General features: G+C 39.7%; 4 protein-coding genes across 4 annotated transcripts in view; 3 read left to right on the top strand and 1 right to left on the bottom strand.

Annotated features, from left to right (window-relative positions):
• The window catches only part of LOC145483858 (uncharacterized), an 8,265-nt gene extending 6,829 nt beyond the window's left edge, over positions 1-1,436 (top strand). The window contains exons 7-8 of the mRNA XM_081462412.1: positions 46-107; positions 282-1,436. Of these exons, the coding sequence (XP_081318538.1) occupies positions 46-107; positions 282-503 (284 nt within the window). The 3' untranslated portion in view covers positions 504-1,436. The remainder of the gene's footprint in view (positions 1-45; positions 108-281) is intronic.
• Positions 1,437-3,255: 1,819 nt separating this feature from the next.
• LOC145485834 (uncharacterized) lies at positions 3,256-4,436 on the top strand. The gene has a single exon (XM_081464479.1). The coding sequence runs from the start codon at positions 3,358-3,360 to the stop codon at positions 4,405-4,407; it is 1,050 nt and encodes a 349-aa protein (XP_081320605.1). The 5' UTR covers positions 3,256-3,357; the 3' UTR covers positions 4,408-4,436.
• A 974-nt stretch (positions 4,437-5,410) lies between these two features.
• On the top strand, positions 5,411-8,491 carry LOC145483856 (testis-expressed protein 30-like). The gene is made up of 4 exons (XM_081462410.1): positions 5,411-5,428; positions 5,500-5,736; positions 6,790-6,841; positions 7,361-8,491. The coding sequence occupies exons 1-4, from the start codon at positions 5,417-5,419 to the stop codon at positions 7,729-7,731; spliced, it is 672 nt and encodes a 223-aa protein (XP_081318536.1). The 5' UTR covers positions 5,411-5,416; the 3' UTR covers positions 7,732-8,491.
• Positions 8,492-14,003: 5,512 nt separating this feature from the next.
• LOC145483855 (uncharacterized) overlaps positions 14,004-14,855 on the bottom strand; it is a 30,797-nt gene continuing 29,945 nt past the window's right edge. Inside the window, exon 30 of the mRNA XM_081462408.1 lies at positions 14,004-14,611. Coding sequence (XP_081318534.1) covers positions 14,435-14,611 — 177 coding nt within the window. The 3' untranslated portion in view covers positions 14,004-14,434. The remainder of the gene's footprint in view (positions 14,612-14,855) is intronic.

The raw sequence follows: 14,855 nt of genomic DNA, 5'->3' as shown, positions 1-14,855 counted from the left end.
AATTAGTCCCTTGTATTACATGTAACCCATTTTTTTTCTCTTCAGAAATACCAGAATGGCTCCAAGTTTATGCCAAAGCTAGTCCAGAATATGACTGTTTCTTGAAGGTAACAATATTACATTATATTTGTGAAGGAGTGAGTATATGCATGTTTACTTATTACTTTTTTGTTACCTTAGGGTTAATTCATTACATTAATTATTGCAATCTGCACGTCAGTCTGCACGCTATATGTGCCTTCTATTAAAACGCTCACTAGTTCTTCTCGTATCATTTCCAGTGGGACTTATTCCGTTACGCCGAGCTCGACTGTTGGCAGGCAATGCTGAAGCGTTTGTACAAGAAAGAAGTGGAGCAGGTTGTGATGCGACATGAGGAGTACAGGCAAGCGCTGCAGAGGGAATTTGAGCAGAAGCAAAAACTTCAAGAGGAGGAGCGAAGATTGAGCGACCAAGCTCTGGCAGATCTAGATGAGTTAGATAAAGAACTTGCCAAATACTAAGTCATCTACGGAGGAGTAAAATGCAGACGAAAGCGGTGAAACCACCGCCCCTGAAGAGCTAGATGTTTTATTTAATTTTCTGTATTCTGAACTTTCTAATTGGTTAGAATAGTCTAGCCGATCAGAGCAAACATACTGGTTCCCGCGCTTGGCATCGGTCACATGTTTTCCCGCGCTTAGCGCTGGTTGCACGTTTTTGCTTCAAGTTCTAGTGATGGTAACTGGTTTTGGTTATTCAAACCCAAGCAAAACACACACTCAAAAATACAAAATTGCATTTCAAAATTAAAGTAACGGAAAGTATTTCTCTACACGCATTATTACAGACGTCGGAACAATTCATGCCATCATTTCGCGGTCAGTTGTGCAGCAATTCCAAGATGAATACTGTGTGTTCACTCCTAGTGAGTGAATATGAAATGAAGGACAAAATCCATTACCATCAAATGCTAAGTGCTTCGTTTCAGGAAATTTTTGACGCTTCCATGCAAACCATTAGAAATGCATACCCGCCACTTTTTTCCCCAGAAAATTGCAAGAATAGACTCTATCATATAGCTTTTCGGTAATATAATGACCGCTACCTGGGTAACATATATGGGCTCCCAAGCCCGATACTGATATTTAAAAGTAAATTACATATAGAATATTCACTTGACTTAGATAGTCGCTAGACGTAAATCACAAACTTTAAATGTAGTTAAAATAAACCTTACTTATTCATAAAAGAAGTCTACACTTTGTACTATTCTTTAAATAACGTTTTGATATTGCCAAATGTCACAAATGGTTCCAGGTCAGATAAAACCTGACCTTGAAAATTGTTTGAAATTTTGTAGTATATTAAATCAATCAATTTGTTACTCGGTTATAGTTGTTAATACCTGTAAATTTGTACGTTCTTTTTCTCAGTAAATCGAGGAAAAAACCAAATTTGCTTGTGCTTTCTCTTTTGTTGTGGTCGAATCAGTTGGCGATGGAAGTCTCTTTATCCTCTGTTAGTACAAATTTCCTGTTTTCGCTCTAAATCGGAAAAAGATAATTTTGCTTGTGCACTAAGAGAATACGAAGGATAAAAGAGTCAATCCCCCATAGAGACCTTCCTAAGTAATCGCTCTTATAATATAATCCATCGAATATTTTCGCGCGCACGCGATTGGTCTGATTGTACAGGCGTCACGTGACTGAATATGTCCTAGCAATAACCGGGGAATATCTGAGTAATATTCCGAGTGATATTTCCCAATTTTCAAAACTTGAACTCTCCTATTGAAGGAATAAACCTGTCAGCCGATAAAGCAGAACTAGGAAACACCAAAAAATCAATTTTTTTAACGCAGTAAACGTTCTTAACGGTAAGCTAGCTGATCGTAAACGTTCGTCTGATTTGTGACTTGACGAGCTTATCACTGTTCAATTACACAAGCGTGTTGTAAAAAATACTTAACGATTCCCCCCCCCCCCCCTCCCCCAATCTGACTTTGAATATATGCCCGGATATCTGTTCCTCAAAGCTCACAGTTTCCTCGAGCTACGTTGTCGGAAAACTGTTCGCTTCTCGTAACAGATTATGTCCGCGGACAAATATCCGAGCATATTTTCGCGGGAAATGGAGACTATCGTTTATTTGTAGAAGTTAGATTTTAACATGATACCTAGTTCTTTCGCGGATCATGTTACTGATTTTCATGAATGTTTCCGTAGAGGATAAAATTCTATTAAAGTCACGCTGCTTGGGCTGTTCATGTGAGCAACATCCGCGTCACAGGATTAGCTTCTCCTTGACCGGAGTCAGCTTTCCTGAGCCAGGAATGATTTAAAAATAACCTGAGAGGGATTACCTAGAGAATAAGGACTATATGGGAGATTGACTCTAATAAACTGAGAGAGATTACCTTGAGAATAAGGCCTATATGGGGGATTAAATCTCGTACCTTTCAGCCTCTCTTGTGTCCACCTAACCCTTTGCGCAGGCGCTTGAAATTTGAATTGACCAATCAGAATTCAGCAGGCAGAAAAACTACATGCACTGACGTCATATACACGAAATTAAAGGCATTGAAGTCGGGCACCTTTTCTTACTGGAGACGGTGTTAAACATTCACGAAAATGGGTCTATAATTTATGATCGAAATACGTTTCTCTCATACTGGTTAAGCTTCAAAACATCATAATGAATCGAGTTCACATGTTTGCTTGAAATTGCCGAACTCGATGAGTAAATTGATTGACAATCGATGTACATGTAAGCTTATTATTAAACTACGGCTGCATACGTGAATGCACACTAACAATTGTGCCTGTAATTTAAGGGTTTAGTCCATTATTTTGTAGTCCTTGGTATTCACCTCTGAAAATTATACTAAAACAAGTATCCGCCTCAGGCTCAGTGAACATTGGTGAATATTCACCTCGACTTGGTCTCCGTGAATATTCACCAATGTTCACTTCGCCTTTGGCGAATAATTGTTAAATATATCCGTCTTCGTTATATGTTATCGTCTTTTTCACAGTTAACAGAGGGAAATGGTTATGAAACCCGGCAAACTTCAAAGAAGGGAACAAAGATGACAAGACTGATCTATGTTGGAAGGTCCACGACCATGCCAAATCTTTTGTTTTGAATTCATACATTATGCATGAGTACGGAACCAAAATGTTTCTATTGTTTTGTTCCTCGCTCCGTCATGATCAGAAGTGAACAGCAACTGTGTTTTGTGCGCAGTTAAGGCCAAAAAACCGAACCAAAAAAAAAAAAACAAACCTACAAAGCTTTACAAATGCACCATTCCCTACCATTAACTATGGGTGGACTATTGAAAGCTTCTAAAACCGCCGTCATGGGCTCAGCAACATGAGTAAGCTTAGAGGGATATGTGTATTTTCCCTCATTTTTGTATTCGGTTATTTATCAAGTTTATCGTGGTTTAAATCTGTCTGGTTAGAAACTACTGCGCCTGCAGACATCTTCATGGGAGAAAAGTGGTTTGGGATTCCTCCAGTAAGTGATCTTTTGGACGTTGACTTTTACATTCATCCAAAAGATTCTTCTGTTGTAGGAATTAAATTTCAAATGGAGGACCAAGCTAGAAATTTTGCTGAAAAGCTTATTCAAGAATTGGACGATTCGTTCAAGAAAACTCCCGTAAATTTGAATTCAGTTGCTTCGCTTCCAGAAATCGCTCTGGTGACTGCTTCGTCGAGTAATCATTTTGAGGAATTGCTTGCACACATCGACAGAGTGCCTTTATTTTTTCCAAACAAAATTCTCATTGTGTATGACTTGGGCCTCAGCAAACAAGAAGTCAAAAAGCTTCGAAAAATATCGTTTGTGGAGTACAAGAAATTTAATTTTGTCAGTTACCCCAAGCACGTGGAAAACCTGCATACCTACGCGTGGAAGCCATTGATCATTCAACAGTTACTAAACCAATATGGCGGCGTGATGTGGATGGACTCCTCGATTATTTTGACTCGGAACATTACTTATTTGCTGGAGCGAATGGTGAAACTGCAAACCGGTTTTCTGTTTTATCTTCCTGGTGCAGAACACTCCATTGTGTCGGCAACTCACCCACAAATGTTACAATATTTGCCAATGGCCGATCTTGAAGCCATGACAGACGAAATGAATCAAGGTGGAGGAATAATAATATTAAACACACCACAGGTTCTGAGAGATATTTTTCGTTGGATGCTTGTTTGCGCTCTTCACAAGGAGTGCATTACTCCAAAGGGATCCAAGCGCTTTTGTGATTTCAAATTTCCAAAAGACCATTTTGGTGGTTGCCATCGTTACGATCAAGCCATGATGTCTATACTTGTGGCAAATGCTAACAATTACAACCAAGAAAGGTATCGTCTGAAAAAAAAGGAATACCCTTGTGAAATCCAGAAGATGTAATTCAATTTCACACGTCCAAGTTATGTTAACTGATGGCTTTTCTTAAATTAAGTTGGAAAAATTAATTTGTATCAAGAAATTCGCGGTCCTTTGTAGTTTTTCTTCCTGGTTCTAGTTAATAATTCACGTTTTGTAATTGGTACACAATTGCAGGTTGAAACAGGTAAAGCCTGGTTGTTTCATTGTTTAAAGCGAGTAAAAACTGTCTATCCTTAATTGTTGTTGATTCATCACTTTAAACCTGCGTAGACCAAACGAAATACTTTGCTATTTAGTCATGGCAGTTAATTTTCAGTAAATCGTCCCATTAAATAGAGAATATTTTAATAAAGGCGTTTTACTTTTTTTAGCACTGAAGCCTTACCATCTAGCCAATATCCGAATTCTTTAAAACTTTCAAACCACCATGAAATAGCAACGGACCAATATAATTAATTCTAACATGGCTCCGAGACTAAAGCAAAAGAAATCAATTTTTGATTACAGCACCTATGAAAAATACGCCATTTCCAAGTTGCCTTTTGCCTCTTTATCAAAACGAGTCTTCGTGCTTAATAACCATTGTAACCATTGTTATTGAAATGCGTTTTATCTTTAAGTTCCTTTTTCATGCAAATCAGGCTCAGTTTTGCACGAGGACTCTTTTTGAAACAGAGGCGAAAGGTAACTTGAAACTTAGACTTTTCATATATCGATAATGGTCAAGTTTTTACCACGTTCATGGGCCGTTTTAAATCGGGCCCAATTGTTACCCCCTGGTCACATTTTTTTTGAACTGACACCCAACATTTTGCGCTTTTTGTCGACGCCTTCGGACAAGCTCCTACGGTGGACCCATCATAGAGGGAAATAGTGCAAATTTGCTTGTACCTTGTAGCTTTCAAAACTTGCCATCGCAAGTCTATCGAAAATTTTCTTTTAGCACTTCTATTAGTCGCAAAACAAAACCGCGGAAGATTGGTCACGAAGGTCGACCCCAGTCTTTTTCGCGTGCATAGCAACATCTAACATGGCGCGGAAGGTGGGTAAACCAAACTTTTCTCCGGTTCTATCAACTTAAACATTTAATACTCAGAACTTTTGCGTAATCAGGTTCCAGTAAAAATCCCAGTTGAAGACCGTGAGTTGGACGGCGTTTTTGACTTTCCTTGTGACTCGTCGTGGAATGGCTGTGCGGTTGTCCTCACGCATGGCGCCGGTGGCGATATGAACTATCTTCATTTGGAGAAACTGGCTTCTCATCTGGCTAACACGGGAATACTATGCTTGAGATTTACTTGTAGGACAAGGAACTTCCAGTACAGAACACGATGCTTCGCTGCGGTTGTGGTGAGCTAACTGATTCGTCTATCATATCTTTGATTGTCTAGTCGATAATTTAATATGGCACTGGTTTATTGTCTTTGTACTATAAACTAAGCTCAACAAAGTTTACGTAAACGATTTAGGAATGTCGCATTTATTCACATTCTTACGGGTTAGCTAGATTTAATCCGGTGTACGGGGGTGTACCGGTCTGTAGGCGAGAAACCTTCGTGAACCTGCAGCTGAAATGAAAGCTTTTAATAGCACTAGCTTGTTTTGCCACGAGCATTTTAAAAATCTCTACCTTCACATTGCCTCCCCGTGGGGGTGTGTTGTGTGGTTGTCAAATATAAGATTTTCCCAGTGGTGGTTGCAGACCCCTGGGGGAGGTACTCCCCTATATGGGCTACATAAGTATGTGCGGCCCAAAAGGGTAGGGTTTTTCAGCTGTTTTGGTCATGAATAGGGTATCGATTTTGGCCATTTTGGTCTTAAATAGGGTATAGTTTTACCACTCTAGTTTTGAATTGGGTATGTGTCTTGGAATAAGCTACTTTTTCATCATTATCAATAAGACCTTCAGCAAACGCCCTTCATAACTATGTTTAGGGCAACCGTGCATGCCAGCCGCAACGGTCATAAATAGGGTATCAAATTTTGGCCAGGTCATAAATAGGGTAGCAAATATCGCAGATTCTGGTCATATATATATGTGTAGGGTAAGGGTGTTGGAAAGTGGGCCACACACCCCCACCCAACTTTTCTGGAGCACTTCCTCCCCCAGGGTGCAGACCTACTCCTGATAAGGTAGGGGTCCCATGGTAAAGAGGTGGGGTGTGTAGGTACAAAACAAGGACTGGATTAACTGACTGATATGACTGAATAAGAATTTTCCAAGTTCTTCATTAGTTGCTATTCTCATTCAATAGGATACAAATCAGTGATTCAAGTGGATTTATCCCTGACTGGAGGGGCCTAGATTTTAAAAAAGGCCCTGCAGGGGCATTTTTATGGCCCTTTATACCCCTTTGGTTGACTGAAAACAATCTAAACACACAAATTTTCTGTCATTTCCAGGAATACCTGAGAGATTTTGAAGAATTCCCAGTCAGGATGTGCATCATAGCAGGTACATTAAAATAATTAAAGTGTATACATTATTCGAAAGATGTTTAGGAAAGCAAGAAAGAAAGTTCTTAATCATGTGTAGCATTTTACATCTGCCAGGAAGCTGGACAATTTCAACCAGAAAAACAAAGAAGAGTGTAGATTTAAAAGTTGAAAACAAATCTTGTCGTTTAAAGGAGTGATTTTGCAGTTGTATTCATCTGAAGGTGGGAAGCACAGTGGCCTCACGGTTAGTACGCTCATCATCGGATTGCCTGGTCCGGTTTAGAGCCCTGGCTATGGACATTGTGTCGTGTTCAAGACACTTTTCTCTCACAGTGCCTCTCTCCGCCCAGATGTATAAATAAGTACTGACAAACATAATTCTGGGGGTAACCCTGCGATGAACTAGCATCCCATCCAGTGGGGGAGAAGAAATACTCCTAGTCACATAATGCTACAGAAACCGGGATAAGCTCCAGCCTGATGGGCCTCTTGGATTGTATACAGACTTAACCTTATTTTTACCTTTCACTTGAAGGCCGTTCAATGGGAGCACGAGTTGCAGCAGAAGTGGCATCAAACAGCAGCCTTACTTCAGAATTTGTATTTGGCGTGGCCTGTTTGTCATACCCTTTACATCCACCGCGTAAGACTTCTGAGCTGCGAGTATCACCACTGCTACATCTAGGAGTACCTGTACTGTTCATTAGTGGAAGAAAAGACCCATTCTGTAGATCAGATTTAATGGAGACATCTTTGAATAGAATGGCAAATGATTGGACGATGCACTGGATAGAAGGCGCTGACCATGAACTTAAGTTACATGGCAAAGTGAACAATGACGTGATCTCTAACATGTGCGAATGGTTTGTTCAGTGGTGTCAGTCAGTGTTTATGGCAGAAAGATAAGGAACTGTTAAAGGAAAGTGCCTTCTCTAGATTTCTGAGGGAGGAAGATGTTAATGTAAAAGTTGATCTGTGTCAAAACCTTTGTTTCATTGGTACTGATTTGTGTAGCAAAGATTATTTTCATACTGTTTTGTGTTGAGGACCAAATGCTCTTTCACCAGTGATCTGTATCGACAATGGAATATTCTTTCAGCTTGCTTGTGTTCCAGAACAAAGCTCCTGCCAACATTAATCTGTGTCAAGGCCCGATAAGAACACTGGCCGGTTCAAAGACAGGGGTTGCAACATTCCTCAACAAAACCTGTGAACAGGCTCCTGGTGAGGGGAAAAAATTTGGGAAGTGGAGTGAGTCGATGAACATGAAAAAAAAAAATGGGTTTGAGAAGGAAGCAGCCATTTTTTCCTCCCTATACCGCCCTTGGCTTTCTCTGCTCTCCTTTTTTTTTGTTGCCCAATCGTGAGCCTGTTCACAGGCTATTCCAATATTGGCCTGTTTAAAGACCCAGGTTGTGCTCATATTGATCTTGTATCAAGGTGCTGCAGGTCTTCTAATGCTTACATTGATCTGTGTCAATGATAAAGTGGAATTCAAGATATCTTTCACAACATTGTCAAAAAGTTGGTATCAGCAAGTGTGCAATGTGTTTGCTTTTTGTCTGAAAAAGTTGTGATTTATATTGTTAAAGGTTATTTTGTACAGTAATTTATTTTGAAAAAGCAGAATATTGAATTAATAAAGACTCGAACATTTTTACAGCAATTTGTGACATCTCCTTTCTGAGAACACTAATTTCAGCAATATTAAGAATTTACGTGAGGATGAAAAGGTGGGTTTTCTATTTGCAGTCGTGCAAACATTCAGCTTTACCCTGTTAGTGAACTGTACCACGAAAGAATTTTTGCTTAAACAGCTTACATTTCGCTGGTTACACTCAGGAAATCTCGATGTTTTATCCACAGGCTTTACGGAGAACCACCCATTCGAGCGGTACAAACAGTACCACATGAAAGGACTGCTCAATAGCTTTTATTTGAATGGTCACACACTAGGGTTTCATCCACAGACTCAAAAGTTAGAACCACCTTGTACAGCATAATAAGCATAATAAACAGTACCTTAATTTTGAAGAGCCAAATATTTAGCAGTTATGTTTTAAACGAGGAGGTCGGAAAAGGCGTCCACGACCGCGTGCTTCGCCGGGTTTTGAGCCACCTAGTTTTCTCTGGGTTAGAATCCCGGGTGTGCCTTCAGTTAGCGTAAAAGCCGGAGCATTTTAATTTACAAATAGAAGAGCAGAGGAAGATTGTGACTAAATAAACAGCCAAGCTGAACGAACTCTCGGTCGCCACCGGCTTATCTGAGCGAGTGCCTGACTAAAGCTCCAACAAGAAGCTATTTCTCAGAAGAAAATAGTGTTTCGTTTCCGGAAAGATATTCAAAGGCTGAGAAAGGCTGGGGTTTTGATATCTTGTGCATGAGAAGACCTGGGGTGAGGGGGATATGTGCTAATGCGCCGCTTTGCACCGCACTGATCTGCCCAGTTACCACAGCGTAGGGTTTTTCGTCCAGGTGAGGTTTAGTACTTGACCTATTGTAAAAGAGCAAAGGCTAATTAATTTAAGTTGTCAACACATGTATCAGTTATTACAGTCAACGCACTTCGAAATGTATTTATTTGTGAACTTCACTTTGACTCTGCTCTAGGGGAGGCGGGGTGCTCCCTTATATTGGCTATATAGGTATGACCAGCGTCTGAAGGACAATTTTTTTAAAGCCATTTTATTCAGAAGTAGAGTATCGATTTTGGTCATTTTGGTCTCAAACTAGGTATGGTTTTTGCACTCTAGTCTTGAATTAGCTATGTTTTTTAGAAGAAGTTACGTTTTTCATCATTATCGATAAGACCAGCAACCAAAACCATTCACCATACCTTTAACATCATTCTGTACTAGGGAACTACGGCGGGTCGAAAACAGGGTATTAATTTAAGGGTAAGGCCATAAATGGGTCAGAAAAATCGCAGGGTAAGTAATACAGGGTAAGTGCGTTGGGAAGCAGGCCGCACAGCCCTGCCAAATTTTTCAGAAATTCAAAGCATTGTGTATGAGGCTAAACAAAGCTAAGAGGCAAAAGCATTTGACGCATAAGTTTTCCATTTCTGTGCCGGGCAGTCCTTGATTCGAATGGATGCGGCACTCCACGTTTCGTTGTCAGTGACGCAGAATATTCTTCTTTTCAAAAAGGATGCCTCATGTGTGACGACAGTTGTGCAATTATTCCTCCACTTTCGCTTGAATATTATGAAGCTAAAATACAAATGCTATCGGTGTTTTCATAGAAACCAGCTCTTGAAATGCCGAGGTATGTCGAAATACAAATTTTCTTATTTTTAAAAGTGCGCTCTAAGAAGTAAAGCTACTGGAATTGTGGCGGAAAATTCGAGAAATTCAACTAAATCTGGAAAATGTCGACACCTGCGATATGAAGAAAACCTCATAAAAAAACCATATTGTGCCTATTTTGCAATATAGGAACGTTAATTAAATTACAATATGATGAACTAGTTACCTTCCACAATATATCGTATCTGTAGTATCGTTCAAACGCTCCAAGTGCGTGTTCTTTTCCCGTAAACAGCCACAGAAAAGGGGCGGGATTGTTATTCCTGACAAGTGTTCTGATTGACCAAAATTATGTCGCCGTAGTTGTGATCTTAATCACATTTAAATCAAGCACGGGAACAGATATCTTCGTTTCTCTAGGATACATCGTTTCAGTAAGACTCAGGAACATTATAAGTCGCCAATTATTCCTACCTGCATGACATTTTAATTTCCTTTTCTTTCCGTGTCACGAAATAAAATTTAGTTTCGAGAAGTTATTTTTGCTGAACATGTTTACCTTGTGAATTACAAGCGTTTACCCTGATGACATTCATACTCACTATGGCAATAAATCACTCTGAAACGGAAAACTGTACCATTTCTTTGTTGAACTAAACAAAACTGACTGCTTCCATCGGCTTAAAATATCGCATTAGTGGACAAATCGCGTGGTGTGGCGGTGTCTCTTCTTCGAAAATATATTTCTTTTTCACTATCACTATCAAGTCCAGTTCGCAGTTTTCGTGTGTAAGATAATACGGAGAAACAAGAGTTTCACGGCAGTGTTGCAAAATGACACATTTTGTTGCGATGCAACGAGTTTTGGCTGAAATTTTGCCACCGCCGTATTTACATTAACAACTACGACCTTTACTCTGATTGGATATTACAAATCGCTATGTAAATATTCACCCTGAACTGAAAACAATACCGTTTCGTTTCTGAGGAAACGAAACAAAAATACTTTTGGCTTTCCACACAACTTTCACGTTATAAGTAAGGCTTTCATTGGCTTTGGACATTTCCTTTCTGCTATTTGAAAATTCGAGGATTGACCGCACCGAGGAAAAGAGAATGCTTATCGGTTTTCTTGGTCTAACCCCAACCAACACCGCCCCTAGTTTCCATGCAAGGATGTCCAGTAGATGCCAATTGAACTCAAAAGTCAGAGAAGTTGCTCAATCATCTTAAGATTTAGCCCCGGGGGTGGGTTGGGGGGGGGGGGGTACTCCCTTATATGGGCTATATAGAAATGTGCGGCCCCAAAGGGCCCCAAAGTCTATAACTTGGGTGTTTATGGCTTGTCATGTGCAGCCACTGCATTGTTTCTTTTCAATTTGCGAACTGATACACGACATTTTACCAGCGAGAAAGAATCATCAAAATATCAGGGTCGCGTCGAAGCCGTAGATTTATTACACATTCTTTTTTGTAAGAACTTCTAATTTTGGGACTGATGTACAGTATTCTTGCCATTTCTGGCATTTGTACGCGACCAGGGACTTATAAGAGTAAATTTCTCGCATAAATATACACACTCTCTCTTGAATATATCAAATTGTCTGTAACGAGCTTCTTTATGTATGTCGTTAGAAGCATTTGGTTATTGCACTGTTTTTTTCCATGCATAGATGCAAGTTTTACATTTTACCAAAAGTTGCCAAAATAAACTTCTTCTGGTGACTCTCAACCTGGGGCGTTTTCTTCGCATGTTCTTTAAGATGATTTTCAGTCCGTACTGCGCACTCTTGAGAGGTCGTTACGTTTTTGTTTTGTTTCATGCATTCATGTCAACCGCCATCGAGTCGCCATTATGGACGTGAAGCGACGCGGAGCTTTACGTTGCGTTCTTTCTAATATCACTTGATGAAACAACTTTGCAGCTGTAAAAATCAGAAAATCAATGAAGCAGTTGGAAAAAGAATTTGAAAGGCCTCAAAGATAAGTTATGTGGTTCGTAACGGAAAACATCGATTCGTATTCTATCGAGTGGGTTTTTTTTATGTTTATAAACATTAGGGTGCTGAGACTGCGCAGTACGGACAGGAAATCATCTTTAAAATCTGGGTTAATGTCAGCCTCAATGTTCTTTTAAAAAAGGTTCTTACTAAAATCTGTAAAATAGAAGAAGTATCAAATCATGCAAGTGATTGGTGAATGTAAGTATCCTGAACACGTTGCAACGTTTTATAGATTGAATAAACTAAATTAAATTCACATTGCAATTGTCTCTGCATGGAGTTTGCATCCCACAACAACTTTGACGCGAGTTTGATGTTTTATTGTCATAGCAGCACAAAGACTAACATTTACACTAAGTTAGTCTCCAACCCAGATCTCCCTCAGACAAGCGTCAACCAGAGTGAGACCTGAGTAGACTAACACTAAGTAACACAACAGACATCTTTGAGATGACATTGGTGCACCTGTTCTAGACTACAAGGCCGGGTTGTTTAGGGGCTTTACATAGCCCTTACTAAATTAGAATGCATAATGATAGTAAATTAACGGTTGTCATTTATACAAACATGTCCCACGAGACTGATATTTTTTGGTAAAGGAAGTTAACGCTTACCATAACTAAAGAAAACACCATTTGTGGATCTTTCTGCTAAGCAGAGCAAGATAACGACGACATGTGCGATAAGGAAGAACCTGAAAATTGATGCATCACCCAAATCAAAAGGCAAATATTAATTTCAATACGACTTCTTTTCAAATTTTAATTTCATGGAGCGTTAGCTTCCTACGAGCGTGAAGAACAACTCGAAAAGAGCGGCTTTCAATTGAGTGTCGTGAAACAAAAACCAAAGTAATCACTCTAGCCAATCACAAAGGAGACAGACATTCCAATGAACCAATCAAAACTCGAAGTAATTACATGTAGCTGACGCGAAGAGCGGGAAAACGTGAGCGAGCGAGTCACGATTGGTTTTCGTCACTTCTAATTGGATGAAAAAGTGGCGCCAGCTTGTTAAGCCAATCGCGTAGCGTAATAATGCAAAACTAATCATTTTTCCACAATCAAATGAAAACCGCTCTTAATAACCTTTAATAACCTTCTATAATAACTTACAGCATGGCAATCGTTCTTTATTTTCTTGCCGTGCTTTCTCACTTTGTTTCAGATATACTCTGGAATAAAAAGATGTAAACTTTTCACGACGATAAAAAACTAATAACAAAGCTTGGTACTTAGTACAAGTAGCTTACCGCAAAAAGTCTCCACTCAGTCTTGTACTTGACTAAAAACTACGACTCCTATAGTTACATAATCTTAATCTTGAACTCTTTGTATGAACAACAAAAACGACAGCTAACGAGTGTTGGACAAGAGTTTTAATTTCTTCAACAGTTATCGACTATCATCAGTTTGCAGTCAATTGAGCTGAGAGCATACGAGACTTGACATTATTTACATGTCAAACGAGAGAAATATCGCGTAGGACCTTGAGCAAATTTCAGTGGCTTCCAATTCGATAAATGGACACGAGTTAGCCGTAAAATGAGAGATACGTTTTTGAACTTTCTTCAACTCTCGCCGACTGTCGTTCTAGTTGGATTCCGGCTTCACACAGTTAATACCTGCATTGTCACATTCAACTGCATTGACTGTTTAGTTTCTTTTCTACATTATGTTACATTCCTAACCTAATGAACATTCTTAAAGTACCTCCAGAAAAGCTACAGACACGACAGACCTTACGAACTAACAACAAGTATTCGAAACGCCTTCAAGACGAAAATTTACCCTAAGTAAACTACAGACTAAGAGCAATAGCCTTGCTATTTCTGAATGGCGTAACAGACTGGGATAAAATTAACCGCTGGATACAATTTATACACAAACCCTGTTGAACTAGTTATTTCACTAGTTATTTCCAGAATCTTCATCTATAGCAGATTAACGCGAGTCTACCCATGCGTCCAGTGGTCTGCGTCACCCAGTTTGCGCGTGAGTCGACTAAGAGTATTGCTACTCCCCCAGCTGAGATGCTACTCCCACCTGGATGGGATGCTACTCACCCCTCCCCTAGCAGGGAAGCTAGTCCACCCAAGGCTTACTTCTCAGCATTTTATTAAGGTTGCCCTGAGAGGAAGTTTGTTTTAGTACCCGTTTATATACGTAGATGGGGAATGCCAGCAAGTAGAGTACAATAACTTCCACCAGGATTTTAATCCAGTGCTCTTGATCTGCAAACTATACTTTGATGGTAATAACTTGTTAAAGAAATAACAATATCACACTTGTTACTTAAAGAGTAACGGATTTCCCATGCTTAAACAACTCCTGCGTTAAGATTAAGATTTTCTTTCATTAGCCAGAAACAGGATATTCTTTCAGCAACGCTGTCAAATAGTCGGTTTCGATCAAGTAAAATGTTGGCCGTTTTAAGGCCTCTTTAAGCCAACAATTGTACATGACGTCATACACCTTCTGTGGGCACCCTACTGGGCAGGCGAGTCGCTGTCCCGCCTCAAGAAATCCAGGAAGCTATAGATAACAACAGAGAAATATTCGAATAGTCACAAACCTGAGCGGAAGTCATCTTAAAGTGTTTGTCAGGCGATGGTGTTATAAGTCTGGTCCGTTGAAACTAATTGATGAGTTTAGCCGAGACAGTATTGGTTGTAAGGTTCGCGCAAAGTTTGTCGGCAGTCATTGGTCAGTGCTAGTAAACTTCCATCCGTCTTTTGTTTCTCAAATTAGGTCACTCTGTTTGAGGTCGATGCAACAG

The sequence above is a fragment of the Orbicella franksi genome, chromosome 4 (genome assembly GCF_964199315.1).
Source record: "Orbicella franksi chromosome 4, jaOrbFran1.1, whole genome shotgun sequence".
In the NCBI taxonomy this organism is placed as follows: domain Eukaryota; kingdom Metazoa; phylum Cnidaria; class Anthozoa; order Scleractinia; family Merulinidae; genus Orbicella; species Orbicella franksi.
Note: the sequence above shows the minus strand (reverse complement) of the source record. Positions and strands in the feature narration are given on the sequence as shown.

Coding starts and splice junctions, on each gene's coding strand:
- LOC145485834 (XM_081464479.1), top strand. CDS start 3,358: ATGAGTAAGCTTAGAGGGATATGTGTATTTTCCCTCATTTTTGTATTC.
- LOC145483856 (XM_081462410.1), top strand. Junction 5,737..6,789: donor GATGCTTCGCTGCGGTTGTG/GTGAGCTAACTG, acceptor TGTCATTTCCAG/GAATACCTGAGAGATTTTGA. Junction 6,842..7,360: donor CAGGATGTGCATCATAGCAG/GTACATTAAAAT, acceptor TTTCACTTGAAG/GCCGTTCAATGGGAGCACGA.